The sequence below is a fragment of the Lynx canadensis genome, chromosome E2, assembly GCF_007474595.2.
Source record: "Lynx canadensis isolate LIC74 chromosome E2, mLynCan4.pri.v2, whole genome shotgun sequence".
In the NCBI taxonomy this organism is placed as follows: Eukaryota; Metazoa; Chordata; class Mammalia; order Carnivora; family Felidae; genus Lynx; species Lynx canadensis.
This window is the reverse complement of record NC_044317.1, coordinates 18,539,809-18,560,349: the sequence shown is the minus strand read 5'-3', so window position 1 is coordinate 18,560,349 and position 20,541 is coordinate 18,539,809. Positions and strand designations below refer to the sequence as shown.

At 49.4% G+C, this 20,541-nt stretch overlaps 2 protein-coding genes across 7 annotated transcripts in view; one reads left to right on the top strand and one right to left on the bottom strand.

Annotated features, from left to right (window-relative positions):
* Window positions 1-6,969, bottom strand: part of RANBP10 (RAN binding protein 10) — a 63,134-nt gene extending 56,165 nt beyond the window's left edge. The window contains exons 1-2 of one of the 2 annotated variants that reach the window (XM_030297839.2): window positions 6,716-6,969; window positions 5,807-5,918 (exon numbers count right to left, since the gene is read on the bottom strand). In XM_030297839.2, the coding sequence (XP_030153699.1) occupies window positions 5,807-5,918; window positions 6,716-6,950 (347 nt within the window). In that variant the 5' untranslated portion in view covers window positions 6,951-6,969. The remainder of the gene's footprint in view (window positions 1-5,806; window positions 5,919-6,715) is intronic. The other variant, XM_030297838.1, reaches the window with a different exon arrangement.
* Window positions 5,628-20,483, top strand: TSNAXIP1 (translin associated factor X interacting protein 1). Of its 5 annotated transcripts, XM_030297827.2 has the most exons (17): window positions 5,628-5,767; window positions 7,526-7,607; window positions 10,553-10,652; window positions 14,670-14,782; window positions 14,930-15,056; window positions 16,195-16,288; window positions 16,832-17,028; window positions 17,438-17,573; window positions 18,025-18,194; window positions 18,275-18,434; window positions 18,511-18,641; window positions 18,776-18,901; window positions 19,033-19,185; window positions 19,289-19,398; window positions 19,608-19,734; window positions 19,851-19,957; window positions 20,163-20,483. In XM_030297827.2, exons 2-17 carry the CDS (start codon window positions 7,561-7,563, stop codon window positions 20,401-20,403), a joined length of 2,139 nt encoding a protein of 712 aa, XP_030153687.1. In that variant the 5' UTR covers window positions 5,628-5,767; window positions 7,526-7,560; the 3' UTR covers window positions 20,404-20,483. The 5 variants fall into 5 exon arrangements, with proteins under 5 accessions (XP_030153687.1, XP_030153685.1, XP_030153688.1 ...); XM_030297825.2 differs by lacking the exons at window positions 5,628-5,767; window positions 7,526-7,607 and having other exon boundaries at window positions 9,396-10,652; XM_030297828.2 differs by lacking the exons at window positions 5,628-5,767; window positions 7,526-7,607; window positions 19,033-19,185 and having other exon boundaries at window positions 9,396-10,652.
* The last annotated feature ends 58 nt before the right edge of the window (window positions 20,484-20,541 follow it).

The window sequence follows — 20,541 nt, the reverse complement described above, 5'->3', positions numbered from 1 at the left end:
CGCAAATTACAGATATATGGCTTTGCAAATTGGATTATAACCAGTTCTACTCAGCAAACCATCCCCTCTGCTTCTTTCCTTCTGGTTCAGCTCCACCTCAGCAATGTCCTCCAGAAGAGATGAGCTGAGCCCTTTCACCATCTGGGCACAACTGCCTTTCTCCTCTCTCCACTGGTTCTCATCTTCCAACTGCCTCTACCCCCAGAGCTAGTAGGTTTTGTCTCATGATGAAACTCTGACCAAAAAATAGCAGCTGCCTGGTACACTGCCCATTAGGAAAACTTCTGGGGCTCTAAGGACGAGCACTGTTATCAGTCAGTAACATTTGTTACCGAAGCTGAGTGAGCAGTTGGGGTATCTGAGCCTTGACACTTGCCATCTCTATAATCTAAGGTAAACTTCCCTGAAATGCCAGGTCATCTCTAAGGTCCAAGAGGTAGAAGAGGAAGAGAACATTAAGAGGGGTGCAAAAGACTTACCCAGCCCCTCCCCACTTCCCTACAATCCAGAGCTGTGCTTTCCGGCCCCTTCATAACAGAGAGGCTGAGCTCTGTTCTATCACTAAGTTCCCCAGCCTCATTTCTAGCAGTAGAGCCATGACCTCACATTTCAATTACAACAAAACACCAGGATCCTGGAGCTACAAAGATATTTCATGTGGATTTTGAGCAGAATTTCTGGAGAAGCAGAGGAACATTCTTGCATTTAGACATGGGTGTTATTCATCCCTCTCCCAGTGATCAGTCCTTTCTTTCCAATTTGACCCCTGACCACAGAGACCCATTCGGGGACCCTTGATTCTTTCCTAATGGCCCCAGAATAGGATAGCACAACACGCTTGCCATGCAGAGCTGTTGAGTCCATCCTCCTGTGCTCTAGCACAATGAGCTCCTGCTTCTCCTCTAACAGGGAATCTCCCTTGCATGGTGACCCATCTAGGGAAAAGAACAAACATTCCAGAAAACAAAAAACAATGAGGACAGTAACTGGGGAGGAGGGATACGCAGTGAATTTTAGGAATTTCTCTAGAGGATGATGCTTGACTAAGGAAGTCCCCAGTTATAAAGAAAGAAGCCATACTCCCCACTCTCAGCTCACAACTTGGAGCCTGGGTGACGTACAGTGAGCAGGGAGGTCCCAGGGAAGCCCAGATGTGCTCAGTGCAGGAACAAGTCCTACCAGAAAAGTGGACACCATGTGGACTCCAGTCCTCTCACCCTGTACCAGAGCTTCATCTCAGTATGCCCAGCTAGACCTGGGCTTTAACCCCCAACACAGGTAAGCAATACCACACTCCATGACGTTCCAGAACCCAAATACTCCATGTCTCCAGAAACAGTGCAATGTGTTACTGGGGAGAGATGCAACCCAAAGCTCAGCATCTGCCCATGAGGCCACCAGAATTGCAGGGCAGTCAGGAAGAACAGGGCACAACCACCATCTGTACCTGCCTTGGGCAAGGACAGACCCTACTTCTGAGGGCAGGTAGGACAAAGCCTTCCCCAAGTCCACAGATGAACACCTACTTCTCAATGGCTCTGTACAATGTACAGAGACTGGAGTGAAGGAACTCAGGGTGAGGGACCAGTCACATGCTGTCTCTAGGTTGGAGGGCCAGATCTCAAGTTGCTCTCTGGACCAGGAACATGGCAGGTGTGATCTTGATTGAGTGAGTGGCTCTCTGAGTCTCCATGGAAAATTATGGACAGTGTTGTCTTTCAGATGGGACTTGGCAAAAACCAAAAAACCAAAGAGTAAGCACATGCAGAGTCTTTCACCCCCAGAAAGCCTCTCTGCCCACCAGTTTTCTACATCCCTCTTCTATATATCTCACCACACAGAAGAAAGACCAGCCAAGAGAGAGAGAAGACATCTGCTTTTGGAAAACCATGCCTGGAGTGTAGGACCTAAAGCTACTGGCCCACACTGGACAGGGCTCTCACCAAGAGGGGCCTGGCTGCACCAGAGCAGCAGTCTCTTCTACTCTATCCACTCTCAAAAGTATGGGCAGATCAAAAGTCCTCAAACACTGCTACTTCCCTCAGAATAAAGCCCATACTCCCTTGCCAAGGCATACAAGGTATTTCCAATCTGGCCCTTGCCTACCTCATGCTCTGTGTTCCTCACAGAGCACTATGCACTATTCCTTCTACCTACAGCATGTTTCTCAACAAAGTGAGAACCTGAAATCTTCTAATTCATCCTTCCAGATTTAGCATCATCACCTCTTCTATGAAGGTTTCCCCAAACTCTCAGGTACAGGAGGAAGCCCAACCTCTGGGCCACTCCTGGGTATAGCGTACACTATAGAATGGACTTTTCTATACCACCCCATGAGGTCATGTGCATAGGCATATCTGCCTCCTCTCTGGATGGGCCTCATGCCTGTGCTCACGGGTCCCAGCCTGGGACTAAGACTAAACAATGGGTGCCTCATTGTGGTGTACAGAATTAATGATGAATGCTTTGCTGCCTGGCCAAAGGAAGTCAGCTGCAAGTTCAAGCAGAGGCAGGCTGACTGTGGCCAGGGCCTAGGCCTGGGCCTGGGCCCCAGCTGCAAAGAAGAGCCCCACCTCAACTCCATCCAGTGTTCCAGCCCAGGCTTACTGTTCTTGGGTAGAGCCACCCATCACATGTCAGAAGACTGCTCCTGCTGGGATGATGTTACAGTCTATTTTGAGGGTCACACTGGAGCATCTGTCAGCCTGGCCAGCCACACCCTCCATGTGTCATCACTAAGAGCCAGGGACACCCACAGGTCCACAAACTCTGCTTAAACAATCATTTCCCCTAGGGATCCTCAGCTTCAGGGCCTTATTGGCTTTCTAACAAGATCAACCCAGATGCCCTTATCTCCTGGCACCATTGGCAGGGCTCTGATGTCTCCTCACCCCACCAGACCCACTCCTGAGGTTCCTAGTATTGGTGACTCAGCAAAATGCAGCTGAAGCCCATCAATTTGTGCCAAGCTCTTAGCTGAAACATAGCCCCTCCTTCTTCAGCTCTTTCTTACATTTAAGGAGTGCCCAGAATGCCTAGCACTCTGACTCTATGCCAGTTACCAACCAGACTCATTATAGGTCCAACAGGTCTCACCTGCTAAGAAATTCCTGCTCATCCCTCAAAACCAAGCCCACATTCTGCCACCTCTTTCAGAGAACATTTCAGTCCACTCTCTGCTGAGTAGGCCACAAGTGCCCTGAGGACAAAGCTGGCCTGTGCTGGCTTTACCTTTATTCTCTCTATACCCAGCATGAGCCTAGCACATAGTAGGTATGAATAAATACTCCTTGAACTCCCAGAATAAAACTTTATAACTAGACTAGATTAGTATGTTCTTCTACAAAAGGCATCATCAGAACAAAGCCTTTCTAGAAAATGACACGGATAACTGGGTTCAAACATCTTTTATAAACGTACTCAAATCTAGAGAAAAATAGGTTTATAGATTCAGTAAGTCAATCAAGCCCAGTAAAGAGCATGCCACATTTCTCTAGCCCCACTGAGCAGTAAACACTTTGTAGCTCTGTCCCCTAAGAACACTGTGATCCCCCAAGAATCCAACTAGACATTCCTTCACTCTACCCAGGGAATGGATTCAATGGGGAATGTCAGCAACAGCATGGACACCCATGTCTGGGATCAGGCAAGGGCATCTAACAAGTTAGGCTATTCCACTGCACACCCAAAGCAGTGCCACCAATGGCACCAATGTTTGGGTAGGCCGCCAAACATTCTAGGGATCAGGGCTCACTGACAAAACAGGTAAATTATCATCTGCTCCAGCCACTTTTCAGAGATGCTGTGAGGCTTGAACTAGATAATACAGGAAAGCTATACAACCGGTTAACACCTGAGTCATGGACCAAAGCCAGGTAAGAAGCACACCTCCGATATCAACAGGAAACAAAAAGCAAGCTGATCACTTTGTCTTGTAACTGCCCTTGGACTCCTCAAAACCACTCCTTACCAATATCTGGCTACATCCTAACCATGAAAGGCTTTCAGGGATTCCGTAAAGAAGCCATGAAGAGACATTTACATACTTGCCATCTGACAGTGGTCAATTAACACAGGCCACTAACAGGGGCACCTGGGTGGCTCAGTCAGTTAGGCATCCAACTTCAGCTCAGGTCATGGTCTCGAAGTGTGTGAGTTCAGGCCTCACAACAGGCTCTGTGCTGACAGCTCAGAGCCTGAAGCCTGCTTCAGATTCTGTGTCTCCCTCTGTCTCTGCCCCTACCCCACTCACACTCAAGATCCATTTAACAACTGAAATTTGAAAAGCCAGTTGAAGGAATCCAGGTCTCTACATGTAAACACCCCCCTTTTGAAAAACTGTTCTTTTCTCTCTAGCTCAGCTGTTATCATGATACAGACTACAGAGAAAACAAGTGATTTTCCTCCCTGCAGGTTTAAGAAATGCCCCTCAATTTCTGGCAATATGAGACTCCTGCCACTGCCATTTCAGTCTATACTAAAATTATTTTTGTAGTGTTTGTTTTGTTTTAAGAGATCATTCTCATTCACACTAGTGTTCAAACACATTATAGGTATATATGTGTTTTTATCAGATGGTGGAAAGGGAAAATGGAAACTTTAAGACCCTCCAATAGGATGTTTCCTATCAGTAAATCCACTAGATGGGAATAAAAGTGAAAAGATGCAACAGCTTGCCATGACCAGAATTTCAGAATCATAGAGTTATGGGGTTAAAGGCAGCTTAGACACTGGCCTAGCTCCCCACAGTATAGACAAGGAGATGGAAGCCCCACCATCTACCCATGACCACACAGCCGTCCCAGGAAAAGGACGTTACAACTTCACTGAGGAAGCAGGCAAACCTCCAACTATGGCAATCCTCCCCCAGCACAGCCCGTTGGCTGGGCATTTTGCATGCACCATAAGAGGGGCAGTCCCTAAGAGAGAGGAAGTATTCTGAATGCTCAAGAACACACATTCAGGGTTGGCACGAAGGTCACTGGTGTAGTTGGCAAACTTCCCACATCAGATTTAAGGTCTGATGAGGAAAGCCTTTCCAAGACAGCTGAAATCATGTTCTTTTATAAGTTAAACATCTGCTTTGTCACAATCAATGGTAAAAAAGGTTGACTAGAAGGAAGAAAAAAAGAAAACTGAAAAATCTCCCCTTTGATTTCCTGTGTCTGCTTAGATCACCCTAAAATGGGGAGCCTCCCTAATGCTGACTTTAATGAGGACCTTCCTAAAGCTGGTCCAACTGGTGTTCAAATCCCTGGACTGAAAAACAAGTTTATGAGCAGCAAGGTCACCTGATTCTGACCATGTGCATGATGTTTACCCTGAGATGACAGGCCAGTGACTGCCACAGCTGTGATGAATGCTGTGAAGACTCTACTATCCCTTTGAAGCCTATAAGGGCCTCTACATGACTAAATGCCATAAAAAGGAACCCTGAATACAGCAAGAATGTGAAAGGAGGGAAGTCACAAACGCCATATAGCAGTAGGGGAAATCCCATTCTGGACATTGAATCGTTAATGTAAACTTGTTACTTGTTTCCCTGACCTGTGAGGTATTTCATTACATCATCACTGAAGAGAAGTCCCCTCCTCTACCCCCAATGCTTGCTACCAAGGGCTTCTGCTTACACCAGGCCATGCTCACAGTCAGGAAACAGAGGCAGCCCACTATTCAACCCTCTGTAGCCCAGACCCGTGAGGCTCAGCAGCTCACATCAGTCACAAGTGTCAGCCAGGAGTCATCAAACTCTGACCACAGGAAACAGGTCAGTGCTGGGGGAAAAAGGTGGTAAGAAGGGGCTTACCCATCTCTTCCTTTGCTGACAATCTTCACCTCAAAGTAATAAATGCCACAGGCAGCAGGTATGGGGTGGGTGGCACGCACTGAGGCAGCATCTTTGTGATTTTTGCCATGACCTAATAGGAGAGAGCAAGGAAGAAATTTCAGAAGAAATGTAAATAGAAACCTCATTCTTTACTGCTCCATGGCAACGAAGGGGTGAACCCTTCGTGGCTAGAGGAAGCCCTTACATTGTTCAAGGAACAACTAAACAACAACTGAGCAAACACATAAACCTCCCATCTTTGGCTCACCTCCTCCTGTGAACAGCAGCCCTGCCAGAGACACTGTCTCCCATACAAACTAAACGAGGGTACGGGCAATATGCATACATGTGAGAGATTTCCAAGTGCTGCTGGCGGTCTCTCCAGAATACAGGCAGTCCACCTGGGAGAGGAGGGGAGGTGGAGGAGCTCTGGAAGACCACCCCCCTCAACTTTAGTAGAAAACTCCAAGACCTGTCTGTGATGTCTGGCAGATGAGCAAACCCACAGGCTTCTGGCTAATGGAGGGGATGTGACCACCCCTTTCTTCAGACACTCCAAAAACTAAGCCGTGGTGAAGGGTTCAGCTGGAGTTGGGAGCTATCCCAGGACAAGCAGGAAGGCCCCCAGGGGTGGAAGCTCCAGCCCAGCACTGGGTATGGACACCTGTTGCAGTTCTCTTGACATTAGGTGTCTCAGAGAAGAGCAGTCTAGGCAGTCGACCCTCGGCCTGGTCAGCCTCAACACCCTGGACACCCCACAGGGGCTAAGGCCTAACCCGAAGCACCCAGGCCCGGGAAGGGACGTGATGGGGCAGGGGCGGGCAGCATCGCCGCCCCACAGATGCTCTGGCCTTCCGCCCGACCCCAGCGGGCCAAACAGGCCGATACCTTTGTAGTGGACGCGGAGGTTGCCCTGGGAGAGGCCGATGTAGTTGTACTTGTCCTTGGGGCTCCAGGAGCGCGGCAGCGGCGTCTCGTGCTGGTTGACCGCGGGGTACAGGCGCTGCAGGCGCCGACTCAGCTCCTGTTCCCCTGGGGACGGCAGCCCGCCCCCAGCGCCCCCGCCAGAGGAATCTCCAGCCTGAGGGCTCCCAGCTCCCGGGTCCGCCGTCGCCGCCGCCATCTTGGAGGGAGCTGCTATTGTGTCACTGGGGGCGGGGAGGAGCGGGACGAGATCCTCCCCGCTCAGCCAATGGCCCGCGAGCCTACTGAGGTCGCAGGGAAACCGAGTCCGAGTCCGGCATCTCTCTTTGGACACTGCCACGCCTCGCCACATTTCGGACTCCATATCCCACAATGCAGAGCTCTCCAGAGGCGGGCCAACCCGGGATCGTAAAGAACTTAGGGAGATGTAGTACAAATCTGCTCAGTCATAAGCCTACCCGGCAGAGACTTCAAGAAACCAAAAACTACAATTCCCGCTGGCAACGTAGCTCCAGGCCCTCAGTTTCCCTCTCTCCCCCACTGCCTCTGTTTATCCCCTCGCCTCAGTTGTGATAGCTAGGGTCAAGTCCGCTGTAGTGATTGACTGAGGGAACCCTGCTCCCGGGTCCGAGTCCACCTTTGCTAACTGGCTTTCCTCCCAGCCTTCGGCCTTGGGGTGAGGGGGCGTGGCACAATCTTGACCCCGCCCCCGCCTCTGGGATGCTGGGGCCTGGTCGCCATAGCGACCGGCTGTACACTACCACAACTTCACAGGCAGTGGATGCTGGCTGTCCGGCTGCCCGAGGGTCATGGCCTCCCCGAAGCCGCGGTGCTCCAGCTTCGCGACCACTTCGAGGTAGGCGCTGGCCAGACTGAGGGCGGAGAGGAGGGTTTGGAGAACTTGCAGAAAGAGAAAAGCTTCTGTCCATTGATTCGGGGCTTCAGCCCCACCGGATCGCTGGGGCAGAAACAGAATGCGGACATTACGTGCTAGCAAAAGAGCTGGCACACTTTAACATTAGTAAGAGCCAGCCTCTTTATATTTAGCGTATATGATGTGCCAACTGCTTTATATATAGCATATTTAACTCACAACTCTATGAAGTAGTAATATCTTCTGGATACTTCTATTACAAATAGAAGTCTGGAGAGATCATGTGTTTCACACGTTTACAAGTGGTGGAGCTAGGATTTGAACCCAGCCATGTGAGACTTCTTAGCTCTTAGCCACAGAGATAAATGGCCTCTTCACCCATTGGTTAATGGCAAAGATGCTTATCGAATTGCTGTCTATTCAGAGGTTGCAGCCTCTGGGCATTGCAAAATTTGACAAGTTCTATTAGCCAGGAAAGCCACAAAATGTACATAATAAGACAAATTTTGGGGGTAAATGTCTTTCTAGCTTTGGGAACCCAAGAAGTCTCTTAAGTTCTGGGCTTCTGCTTCTGTATCTCAAACGTGGGGATGTTACAGCCCACCTCACAAACATTGCCGGGAAATTTTAGGCAGAATATGCGAAGCTCTCATCACAGTTCTTGCATATACTAAACATTCGGTTGTTTAATGAACGTAGTTTCTCTCTTCTACTCATTTCCAACGCAAAAACTTGATCTCACCTAAACTCTAATCCTTCAGGGTTTGCTACCTCAACAGAGAAAGCCTACAAAAGTCAGGAAATTGTTTGCCAATTTGATTATTTTATCCAGAGTTAGAATGAAACTATAAGAACCAGGCAGCAGGCTTGAGAAAGAGTGTTGTTACCCAGCACAGGAATGATTTAGGAAACTGCAGTCATGTTTGAAAGGGATATGAAATGGATTCAGAAGGAGAATCCCCATCTATTTTAAGAAGGAAGCATAGGGGGTCACCTGGGTGGCTCAGTTGGTTAAGACACCAACTTCAGCTTGGGTCATGATCTCGCGGTTTGTGAGTTCGAGCCCCGCATGGGGCTCTGTGCCAGCAGCTCGGATTCTGTGTCTCCCTCCCTCTCTCTGTGCCCCTCCCCCACTCAAGCTTTGTTTCTCTCTCTCTCTCTCTCAAAAATAAACATTAAAAAGAAGAAGAAGAAGAAGAAGAAGAAGAAGAAGAAGAAGAAGAAGAAGAAAGCATAGGGTGCCTGGGTGGTTCAGTTGCTTCAGCATCTGACTCTGGCTCAGGTCATGATCTTGCAGTTTGTGAGTTCAAGCCCAGCACTGTTGAAGCTGACAGTGCAGAGCCTGCTTCGGATCCTCTGTCCTCCTTTTTCTCTGCCCCTCCCCGGCTTGAACTTTCTCCCCGAAAATAAATAAACTGTAAAAAAAAAAAGTATCAAAAGGAAGAAAGGAAGGAAGAGAAGAGAAGAAATATAGGGGCAGTCCCCTACTGGCTCAGTCAGTAGAGCATGTGACTATTTTTTTTTAATGTTTATTTATTTTTGAGAGATGGAGAGAGTGCACGAATGCAAAAACCCTTCCTTTTCTATAGCTGCTGTTTATTTGATATGGTTTGTTCAACGTTTTATTTATTTTTGGGACAGAGAGAGACAGAGCATGAACGGGGGAGGGGCAGAGAGAGAGGGAGACACAGAATCGGAAACAGGCTCCAGGCTCTGAGCCATCAGCCCAGAGCCCAACGCGGGGCTCGAACTCACGGACCGCGAGATCGTGACCTGGCTGAAGTCGGACGCTTAACCGACTGCGCCACCCAGGCGCCCCTGATATGGTTTGTTCATACTTGTCCCATTGAGAGATAAGAGAGGACTAGCGTTTGGGGTGTCACCGCTCTATGGAGTAGGACTAAGGAACCAAGTCCTTAGGTTCCCATCTAGATTCACATTTACTGCTCTCAACTTCTCTGGAATACAGGTAGTCCCAGTCTCACTTTTATAGACAAAGACACTGAGGTTCAGAGAGGTTAAACAGTATGCCCAAGGTCATTGGCTAGCAAAGGGAATGAAGACACAGGTCTGTCTGGCAGCATAAATGACCCCCACCCACTGCCACCATGGATTTCTGGAATTACTTTTCCCTTTTCTTCACCTGGATCTGCCTTCCCAGGGCAGCCCTCCCTGTTGATCCCCAAATGCCTTCCTAGCTTGAGGAAGGATGGCACTCCCTCCCAAGAGGTCTAGGAGCTAAAGACCTTCTTAGAATCAACTTTTCCCCCATCTTACTGTCATCATTAACATCTGCACAGCTCCTTGCAGTTTACAGGCTGTTTTTGCATATCTCTTTTCCTCGTATTAAACTTCACAACAACTTTATAAGATAGGAAAAGCAAGAATTGTCTCTATTTCCTTATGAGCATACTAGGCTGAGAGAGGTCAAATGGCTTGCCTGGGGGTTCCTGTTGGAACCCCAAATGTCAACCCCCAGGCCTTTCAGCCAGGAAGTGCAGGATGGGGACTCACACACCAGCTCTTGGACCTCAGACCTTGTGCTTCTTGTCCTAACACCTGTCTTTGGTATCACACCCCCAGAATGTGCCAGTCACAAACATGAAACTCCTCTGAACACTGAATGAAAGTTTAAGTCCACAGAGTTCTCTGGGCTCATGTAGGGCACTCATGAAGTTATCCTGTCACTGTAGGGATTGATGAGATCCTCAGCATGAGAAGGTTTCCAGGAATGTAGGAAAATGTTTTGGGCCCATGGCCAGGAACTTGTTGGCAACATCTCTGGGAATCTGTAGGCACTGCTGGGAAGACCCAGAGCCTAGCTCTGCAGGGAAAAGAGGCCATGTCCTGTTGATCTGGGAAGGTTGGAGGTGCTCTCCCTACTCAGAGCTCTGTCATCTACCACTGTCTTCCCCTTCTCTGTGCAGAACACACACACAGCCTTCAGGAGTGACCGTAGATGACTCCTACCTCACAGAAACCAAGAGCTCCCAGAACCGAAAGTTTTCCCAGAGACAGAAGACGCTGGTTAGTGGCAATGTCTTGCTGGAAACCCAAATGTCAGCTCCCAGACCCTAGCTGCCTCCCTCTCTGCAACCCAAAAGCACCACCCACCTGAAACATGCCACCCCCCCATAAGCCAGCAGCTTCTCTCCAGTCAGGGAAGCGTGGCTTACAGTGGCCAGACCCATCAGGCTTTAGGGTAGAGGTGTGCAAACTGGTTGCAACTCATCTGAAAAGCCTTTCCAGACCTCCCCTGGCAGAGAGAGACAGCTCCTCCCCGACACCCTTCCCCTGCAGCTCATTGTTCTGGAGTGGACCTCATTTTTTCATTCAGCCTGCCATATGCCAGGCACTGTGCTAGATGCTGGGATGGTCACACCAGATCTACCAAGGTCCTTCAGGGCTGTGACTATATGGTTTTGTTGTTTTGTTTTTTTTGTTGTTGTTTTTTTTTTTCTGTATGGCCCTGATCGCTGATAGGGTACTTGAGTGTTTGGCATATGTTGAGAGCTCCATAATGTTGTGAGTAAATGTGTGAAATCAGGAGTAAAAAGATGTTATTACCCCCTTGTGTTGCTGGCTCTGGGTTGGCGGCAAGAGACTCTACTAGCCTCAGGAAACTGCCCTTCCACCATTCCTGTTCTTTTAATTTTTTTATATAAAAATGAATTCTGGGGCGCCTGGGTGGCGCAGTCGGTTAAGCGTCCGACTTTAGCCAGGTCACGATCTCGCGGTCCGTGAGTTCGAGCCCCGCGTCGGGCTCTGGGCTGATGGCTCAGAGCCTGGAGCCTGTTTCCGATTCTGTGTCTCCCTCTCTCTCTGCCCCTCCCTTGTTCATGCTCTGTCTCTCTCTGTCTCAAAAATAAATAAACGTTGAAAAAAAAATTAAAAAAAAAAATGAATTCTGTCTTGGGGCACCTGGCTGGCTCAGTCCGTAGAGTGTGAGACTCTTGATCTCTGGGTTTTGAGTTCAAGTCCCATGTTGGGCGTACAGCTTACTTAAAAAAAAAAAAAAATGAATGCTGTCTTATTAAGTACTTTTGAACTTTTGTTGATACAATCATAGGGTTGTAATTATTTAATTAGCAAACCGATTTTAAAAAAACACACACACACAGTTTAGCAAACTTATAACTCCAGTTCACAGTGGAGCATTATGGGCTGTGTGGTGGTTTTCTTTGTGTGTGTCCCCTATGGGGAATTTAAAGACACATGGGACCCACACTTTATGAAACTGGAGATTCCCAACGTGGGGACCCAGACTCCAGAGAGGGAAAGGGAATCAGTGTGGACTCTTCGCAGAGACCAAGCGCAGCCAGGGCCTCGGAAGACCGATAACGGGGCACATGCTCCCCCCTCCACCCAGCTGCCATCCTACCGTGTACCTGGGCCTAAGCACTTTCTTCCTGCGAGGGCACCACCATTCTTAACCACCAGAGGGCATTACTCCCTCACGCCGCCCCCTGGCCACGCCCCTTCCCATTTTCACCCTCAGGAGGAAGCAGAGAGGTAGGAGCCCCAGTGAAACATTTTGCACCCGTCGGCTGGTGGAGGCCAGCTAGTAATGATAACAACGACCTGGAAGCCGCACTTGCCCCAGAATCAATGTAGGATGACCATGTTTTCTCCCCCACACAAACGGCAGACAGAACACAAGTCCTGGCCTTTTGAAAGTCTGAAAAACTTACCAGTTCACTAGGGTTAGATGCTTCTTTGACAAATTCCCAGATGTCTTTCAGAATTACTTGGCACAAAATCACAATTTTGATAAAATTTCAAAAAAATTGTTTTTCTGGCTTGATTTTTAGCAGTTTTAATTCTCTCATTTTTCCAGTTTGCCTATTTATACTTTATTTACTCTCTTTTTAACTATTTAAAAATTTTATTCTTGATAGTTCTTCTCAAACTCAAACAAAAAGAAATCTTAACGCTTTCTTTCTTTTTTTTTTAATTTTTTTAATGTTTATTCATTTTTGAGAGATGGAGAGAGACAGAGCATGAGCAGGAGAGGGGCAGAGAGAGAGAGAAGGAGACACAGAATCCAAAGCAGGCTCCAGGCTCTGAGCTGTCAGCACAGAGCCTGATGTGGGCTTGAACTCACAGACCAGGAAATCATGACCTGAGCCCAAGTGGGACACTCCACTGACTGAGCCCCTCCACCGCCCCACCCCACCCCCCCCGGGATCCCAGAAATTTTTGAAAAATGTACAGTTGTAGAAAAATAAGCATCCAATGGCCTATCATTAGAGAATAATAATTGTTGAAAGCTTTTTACATTATTTCTTGTTTTTTTCTAGACTTCCATTTTTACCTAGTTGTGCTTATTCCTTAATTTCAGGCTTTACTTAACCCTTAGAGCTGTAGGGTTAGCATATTTCCACATTAAATCTTTTTGTAAACATTTCATGACTGCTTTTATTTTTTACACATTTAGGAGTTTTCTAATTTCTGGGTATTTAGGAATTTATTAATTTTTCCACAGTCATAAGTAAGGCTTTGAGGACAGCCCTTCTGCATAAAGCTGCTGCTCCATCTCTGACTCCCTCTACACTGGCCACCGCAGGCCTCAGCCTCAACCAGCCTGCTCTCCTTGGACATTGGCCCCTATTCATTGCTCTTTAAAATTATTTTTTTTTTCATATTTTTTTTATTAGTTTTTTTTTTTTTTTTTTTTGAAGGAGAGACAGACAGAGCATGAGCGGGGGAGGAGCAGAGAGAGAGAGGGAGACACAGAATTTGAAGCAGGCTCCAGGCTCTAAGCTGTCAGCATAGAGCCCGACATGGGGCTCGAACTCACGAACTGTGAGATCGTGACCTGAGCCGAAGTCGGATGCTTAACCGACTGAGCCACCCAGGTGCCCCTAAAATTCTTTTTTTTTAAATTGTTTTTTGATGTTTATTTCTGAGAGAGAGAGAGCACATGAATAGGAGAGGGGCAGAAAGAGAGGGAGCCACAGAATCTGAAGTAGGCTCCAGGCTCTGAGCTGCCAGCACAGAGCCCAACGCAGGGCTCGAACCCACCAACTGTGAGATCATGACCTGAACCGAAGTCAGACTTTCAACCGACTGAGCCACCCAATCGCCCCCGTAGCTCTTTAAAATTCTTGCTGTTGGGGTGCCTAGGTGGCTCAGTTGGTTGAGTGTCTGATTTTGGCCCGGATCATGATCTTGTGGTTCATGAATTTGAGCCCCGCGTCAGGCTCTGTGCTGAGAGCTCAGAACCTGGAGCTTGCTTCGGATTCTGTATCCCCCTTGCTCTCTCGTCTCTCTCTCTCTCTCTCTCTCAAAAATAAATGAAAATGTTAAAAAAAATTCTTGCTGTTTCCCTGAGGTGTTAGTGTTACCCAGGCAGTCTGTGTGCCCCACCTTTAAACCTGAGATACACCCCCTCTCCCAGAGTGGCCTCAGTTCCTCTCATATATGTATTCAAGTTTTACTGAATGAACATCACAGATATTATCACCTCCTCCTCCAAGATGTTAGCCTTTTCTGGTCCCCTCCAGTCAGGGCCCATCCCTACCTGGTAATCTGCATTGGCTTTAGTCACTACCTGGTGCTAGAGCCCACATTCTTAATTATGAACCATATTAAGAGATGTTGGGGGGTGCCTGGGTGGCTCAGTTGGTTAAGCATCTGACTTTGGCTCAGGTCATGATCTCACCGCTCATGAGTTTGAGCCCCATGGTGGGTTCTGTGCTTACAGCTCAGAGTCTAGAGCCTGCTTTGGATTCTGTCTCCATCTATCTCTGCCCCTCCCCTGCCTGCTCGCTCTCACTCTCTCTCTCAAAAATAAATAAACATTTAAAAAGACAGAGAGAGATGTTAGAGAGGGGTGCCTGGCTGGCTCAGTTGCTATAGCATGTGACTCTTCATCTTGGGGTCATGAGTTCAAGCACCATGTTGGGCATGGAGCCTACTTAAAAAAGAGAGAAAGAGATGTTGGGGGGGGGGCGGAATTAAGAATAGAAGGAGGATGATGGAGAGGAGCATCAGGAATGGGAGCAATGTTGCCTTGGTAACCTCACCTGTCTCTTCCTGCAGTCCTGTCAGTTCTCCATTGGTGGCCACCTGTCCCCATGGCCCACATACACCAGTGGTCAGACCATTCTGCATAATCGAAAGCCCTGTTCATATGATTACCGGAAACGAGCAGGGTAAGCCAGGGTCAGCACTGTGGTGGATGGGCTGGTACAGACCCAGCATTGGGCCCAGAGACAGCACAGGGGTGTGTGCTGCCCCAGACCAAGGATGCAAGAGCCCCATGGTGCGCCCATCACATCTCATCCCACCATACCCTGCAGTAGTTGGCAGCAGCAGCCCCTGGGCACTACTAAGCCAAGGTACCTGGAGCAGCTAGAGAACTACCTACGCAAGGAGCTTCTCCTGCTGGACCTGAGCACAGATTCTGCCCAGGAGCTGAGGTTGCAGGTCAGAGCCACAGAATAACTGTGGGGAGGGCAGGAGGACAGGTGGGAGGAAACTTTACTCACTAGGACTCAGCATTCAGACTTCAGGAGAGACTATCCTCTCCCTTCTCTTTTGGGTCCCTATTCCTGGTAAGGGAAACAGGTTCTATGACAAAGTCAGCGAGCAGGCAAAGCTGGAACCAAAACTCTCCTGAGCCTTGAGTTTCACACCTGAGTCAGGTGAACTGGATGCTGTCTCCAGTTCCTTCAGCTTTGTGATCCCCAGTGCCTAGTTTGGGTTGTTGGACATCAGTGAATGGAGCCTGAATCCTGGCAATTGGGCAAGCAAGGGTCATATGGTGTTCACCAGCCCAGAGATGACAGACTCAAGCTTGAGGAACTTAGCCCAGACACATAGAGAAACTTAGATGCAGATTAGATTCTGGTACATACTAAGGAGGGAATCACCAAATCCCTGTTCTAACAGGGATGATGACAGGAAATCCCTTACTTCTGACTTAGTCACAGATAGAAACACTGGCTGAGCACCATCTGTGTGCTAGGCCCTGAATGAGGCCTTGTATACAATCTCATAGGCTGAAGGTACCTCATCAACAAGGAAGCAGAAGTTCAGAGAAGGCATACAGCTATGAAGTGGTAGGGCTGGGATATGAACTCAGGACTGATTCTAGAGCCTGTGCTAATTCCAGGACATAATGCTGTGCCCCAAAACTTGTGTCCAAATTGGACAGGAAACCACACCTTTACTTGGAGGTGAGAACACAAAGCTAGAGGCTTGAATGTCCTCCTGTCCTCACAGGTCTGTAAGATGGCAAGGGGATGATGGTGAGAGGCTAACTAAGGCACAGTGCTTGGAGGCTGGCTGCCTGGAGAGCCAAAGTGGGGCTCAGATACAGAAGGGACAGCCCTGACCCAGGTCATCTGCTAGCCTTCAGAGATAGCACCAGGAGAACAGCCTCCAGAGAACAGTTGAGAGGGACATAGCTACCCCTCAGCTTCCTGGCAATGAGCGACCCACGTGGTGCCCAGGGGTATTTATTTGAATGTGGGTCACCGGGTAACTTCATGCTACAATATTTCTAAACTTAAGAGAGTGGCAGCTATAGGCCAGGAGGTAACAGGTCCCCTTTTCTTGCCAGCCTTACAGAGAAATCTTTGAGTTCTTCATAGAGGACTTTAAAACGTACAAGCCGTTGCTATCTTCCATCAAGAATGCATATGAGGTGATGCTGGGTAAGACTGCAGCCTCTGTGCCTGGGTCCAGTCTGGAAGGCATGGAGAGGATCCAACTCTTACCTTCTGGGGTTATGCAGCCATGTTGGGCAGCTACTAATTAGGCCTTGAAGTCACCAAGCTTTGCTCAGCCTTTTTGCTTACACTGTCCTGTGATAGAGCACCTAACCACCTCCTGTCCTTGGGAAGTATGGTTAAGAGAGCAACTTCACTATTGAGAGTGAAGCCCAGGAGTAAGTGAGTACCTTTGGGAAGTAGAGGCTCCCAACCAGGCTTAGGAGGTGCCGGGCATGGTACAACTACAGGACTAAAGGCTATAGAGAGAAAGGGCATAGACGAAACCCCAGTTCTCAACTAAACTGTGTCTCTGGTTTAAAAGCCAATGCAGGAAGGCCTTAAGCAGGAGCCATGTTTTGAACAAGGCATGCATAGACTCCTGGAGTTTGCAAGGGACATAGCCACTCACTGTTACCTTTGATCAGTGTCTCCTGGCTGTTTGTTCTCCATGGTCCCAAAGGTAGTCTCCCACCTGTCCCTGCTTAGCCCACCAGAGGGAGAAGATTCGGGCTCTGGAGCCCTTGAAGGCCAAACTTGTCACTGTGAATGAGGACTGCAACGAGAAGATCCTGGCCATGCGGGCTGAGGAGAGATATGAAATCTCCATGCTGAAGAAAGAGAAGATGAATTTGCTAAAACTCATTGACAAAAAGAACGAGGAGAAGATCTCATTGCAGAGCGAGGTGAATGGGAGTAGTGTGGTGACCAGCTCCCTGAATTACTGCTACCTCCAGCCCAGGGGTGACCTGAAGCCTTGGGCACTAAGGTGACCCCTAACTCTCTACCCTTCTGCCTGGAATGATATACTGAGCCACCACCTACCTCCAGAGGCCCTACTTCCACATTCTGTCTTCCTCCTTGGCTTAGCACTGGTTCCATGTGGCCCCAAATGATAGCAGTCCTGCTTCTTGGCTCCCAGACTTTCTCCACAGGAGGAAGCATTGGCACTTTGTTGGATTCTCAGGAATGGCCAGCCTCCTTCTTTTACCTTTTCTCTTCCCAGGCCCTGATGTGGCCACCCAGCATCCATCCCATCCCCTTTGATGGCTCGCTAAGTACAGTCCCATGACCACACAGCCACCTTCCCAACAGGTGTCCAAACTGAGGAAGAATTTGGCTGAGGAGTACCTGCACTACCTCAGTGAGCGAGATGCCCGCAAGATCCTCATTGCAGACTTGAATGAGCTGCGGTACCAGCGGGAAGACATGTCACTAGCCCAGTCCCCAGGTAAGCCTGAGGTGGGTTTCTCTCCCCTGAGGAGGCACTAGAGGAGTCTCGCCACTCGTCCCCATTCAACTCTCCTACATCTGTTCATTCCATGCCCATTCACAATGCTGGGGGGGTGGGGTGGGGTGGGGTGGGGATATTCTTGCTGCTGCCTGGGTCTGTGGATCTTCTGAGCTGGTCTGAGAATCATAGACTCCTTGTTTAAGTAGGAAACAATTGTTGGCCGCTGAGGCAACTGAGACTCCCTGAGAGCAGGACAGGCCTGGTACTTCGTGTCCTGGACTTCTCTGTTTAAGCTCAAAGTTGTAAGATATTAGTGCTGTAGGAAAGACCCAGGGCTTCCCAAGCAGCGAGAGAAGGACCTGGAACAAGCCCTGAGGAACATTCTAACCCTGCCCTGGGCTACAGGCCTTAGAGTCAGGGTGATGCAAGCTGGCTGGTACCCTGACAGGCATCTGGGGCGAGGACCCTGTTAAGTTAACACTGGCTCTGAAGATGACCCGGCAAGACCTGACCCGCACACAGATGGAACTCAACACCATGAAAGCCAACTTTGGAGATGTGGTGCCCAGGAGGGACTTTGAAATGCAGGAGAAGACCAACAAGGATCTGCAAGAGCAGGTGCTGGTGGGCAGGCAGGTCAGGCAGGGTAGGGAAGGGTCATGCAGGTGGGTAGCGAGGATCAATCACCTTGTCCGTAGCTGGACAGCCTGAGAGGTGACTATGAAGAGGTCTGCAAGGAGCACGAGATACTGCTACAGTTGCACATGACCACACTGAAGGAGCGGGACCAGTTTTATTCTGAGCTCCAGGAGATCCAGCGCACCTCTACACCACGGCCTGACTGGACCAAGTGTGAAGGTAATGATGGCCATTGGACTCCCAGGGAGTGCTCAACGATGTGGTTTGGACTCCAGCTCCCTCTTCCCACCTGCAGATGTGGTGGCTGGGGGCCCAGATCGCTGGCAAATGCTGGCCGAGGGCAAAAACAGTGACCAGCTGGTGGATGTGCTCTTGGAGGAGATTGGCGAGGGCCTGCTCCGGGAGAAAGACTTCTTTCCTGGTCTGGTAGGGGTCTCTGGGCTTGGGAGGCTTGGGGCCAGAGTCAGAACAGCCAGACCTTGCTGCTAAGACTTGAGATTCTGGGGAACCATCTTGGGCTCTGCCTGGGCCCAGAGATGAGCTGACATTCTACCTTGCAGGGCTATGGGGAAGCCATCCCCTCTTTCCTTCGATTTGATGGCATTGTGGAGAACAAGAAGCCAACCAAGAAGGATGTGGTAAACCTACTCAAAGATGCCTGGAAGGAACGTCTTGTTGAGGAGCAGGTCAGATCTTATGGGCCATTTGGGCCTGGTGTGGCCTTGAGAATCCTCCAGGGAATTCCATCAAGGTGTTAGGGGGGAGGGCTAACCCACCATGGGGCAAGGTTACTAAGCAGTCGTCCCCAACCCTGCAGAAAGAGAAATTCCCAGATTTCTTCTTCAATTTCCTGGAGAATCGCTTTGGACCTGGTGATGCCATGGCCTGGGCTTACACCATTTTTGAAAATATCAAGCTCTTCCGTTCTAATGAGGTCATGAGCCAGTTCTATGCACTCTTGATGGGAAAGGTGAGGTTGGACCTGGCCCTCCACCCTTTGTCCCCACCATAGGCCAGGTCTATCCCTATCACTTCAGGAAGCAGCAACTTAGTCAATGCTTCCTTCCCTGTAGAGGAGCGAGAGTGTGTACATCAAGCAGAAGGAGACCGTAGTACAGTTGCTGAAGGAGATGACAAATGCTGACAGTCAGAATGAGGGGCTGATAACCATGGAAAACTTAAGGTGAGAGGCCAGTCCAGCCACCACAAACTCCTGCCCAACATTTCCTCTGGCCAGGCTCCCAGGTGTGCAGGGGAAAGGGGAACCTGACAGGAAGGGCTCACAGCCCCAACACTTGTCCCTTTTGAGCAGTAGTGGGGCTGGCAGAGTGGTACAGGAAGATAAGTGGGTAGGCCTGAGCCAGGCCTGTTGGCCCTTGTGTCTCCCCATAGCACTGTCCTTAAGAGCACCTTCCCCTTCAAGAGGGAAGAGAGAATCCAGCAGCTGATGGAGGCAGGGGGCTGGCATTCCAACAGTAGCAATGCAGACTTGCTCAACTACCACTCATTGTTTATAGAGGTAGGTATGGGTGTGTGTCGGGGAGTGGGAGTTGTCCAGGAACTTGCCCAGCCCTGCCCTGGCCTCTGCTGGACCCCAACCAATGTGTCCTCACCCTGCCTTACGGACCCTCCCAGGATGAGGAGGGCCAGAGTATGCCCTTTGTGCAAAAGCTGTGGGAACAGTACATGGATGAAAAGGATGAGTACTTACAGGAGCTAAAGCAGGAGCTGGGCCTGGAACTGTGAGTAACTCCTGAGGTCCTCAGGCCCACTTAGCCATAGGCATATCCTGCAGGTTGGGCCACAGGGTGGCATCTCATTGCCTTGGATCTCCCTGTGCACTGAGTTTGTTCCTGGGCACTATATACTGCTCAAGTTCAGCAGAGGACATCTTGGGGTCTGGGGTACAGAAGGGTCAAAGCCTATCTCTCTTTCTTTGTGGGGTAGCCATGATAAAGTAACCCTACCCAAGGTACGTGAAGCCCTGATGAACATTGATCCCGGCCTGGACAAACAGACCCTGAATAGCTATTTGAGCCAGGCCTTCCAGCTCCCCATGACAGAAGTGCCTGAGGAGGGTGAAGAGAAGGAAGAAGGCATTGTGGAACAGCTCCAGATTGCCCTGGAACAGCTTCAGATGATTGACCTCAGGCGCATGGGGCCTCGAGAGCAGGAGCCTGCAAGCTAGGGCTGCTATGGGCAGCCTGAGTGCTCCAGTGCTCTAGTGCTCCTAACCCCTAACTTTTAGTATAAAATTATTTGTCTGAACCTATTCTCCAGGTTGTGCTGGGGAATTGAGAAGAGGGATGAGTATTGGTCCCGGCCT